The 661-nt window shown below is 70.7% G+C and overlaps 1 protein-coding gene across 1 annotated transcript in view; it reads right to left on the reverse strand.

Annotated features, from left to right (window-relative positions):
• Window positions 1-176, reverse strand: part of LOC112121017 (galectin-9) — an 8,427-nt gene extending 8,251 nt beyond the window's left edge. Inside the window, exon 1 of the mRNA XM_029912526.1 lies at window positions 96-176. Within this exon, the coding sequence (XP_029768386.1) occupies window positions 96-137 (42 nt within the window). The 5' untranslated portion in view covers window positions 138-176. The remainder of the gene's footprint in view (window positions 1-95) is intronic.
• Window positions 177-661: the final 485 nt, after the last annotated feature.

Below are 661 nucleotides of genomic sequence, written 5' to 3' on the forward strand. Positions count from 1 at the left end.
TGTACCCCCCCGACCCAGCCAAGCCCAGGGGTCCCTCTCCCTGTACCTCCCCCCACACCCCTGTCCCCGTCCCCCTCCCCTTGAGAGAGACTCACCGGCTTGGAATAGGGCGCCAGATGCCCGCTGTAATAAGCCATGGGAGCGACTGGCGCAGAAGCGAACCCCGACCGACGGATCCTTTATCCCCGGCGCTAACGGGACTGGGAGAGAAACCGAAAGTGAGAGCGGCGGAGCCGGGGAAGCGGAGGCGGGGGAGGGCGTAGGCGGTGGGTGAAGCAGGCTGGGGGCAGGTTGGGAAGGGGGGGGGAGGCAGTGGAGGGGACGCAGGCGGGGGGGAGGGGAACAGGCAGGGGGTGAAGGCAGGAGCTGGGGGCGCAGGCTGGGGGCAGGTTGGGAAGGGGGGAGGCAGTGGAGGGGACGCAGGCGGGGGGGAGGGGAACAGGCGGGGGGGTGAAGGCAGGGGCTGGGGGCAGGTTGGAAGGGGGGGAGGCAGTGGAGGGGACGCAGGCGGGGGGATGAAGGCAGGAGCTGGGGGCGCAGGCTGAGGGGAGGAGGGGAGCAGGCGGGGAGAGATGCAGGCAGGAGGGCGTTGTACAGGCTGGGGGAAGGGGCACAGGCAGGAGGGGGATGTGCAGGCTAGGAGAGGAGGGGTTTGCAGGCC

This window comes from Terrapene carolina, unplaced genomic scaffold (assembly GCF_002925995.2).
Source record: "Terrapene carolina triunguis isolate 2854851 unplaced genomic scaffold, T_m_triunguis-2.0 Scaffold231, whole genome shotgun sequence".
NCBI lineage: Eukaryota > Metazoa > Chordata > Testudines > Emydidae > Terrapene > Terrapene triunguis.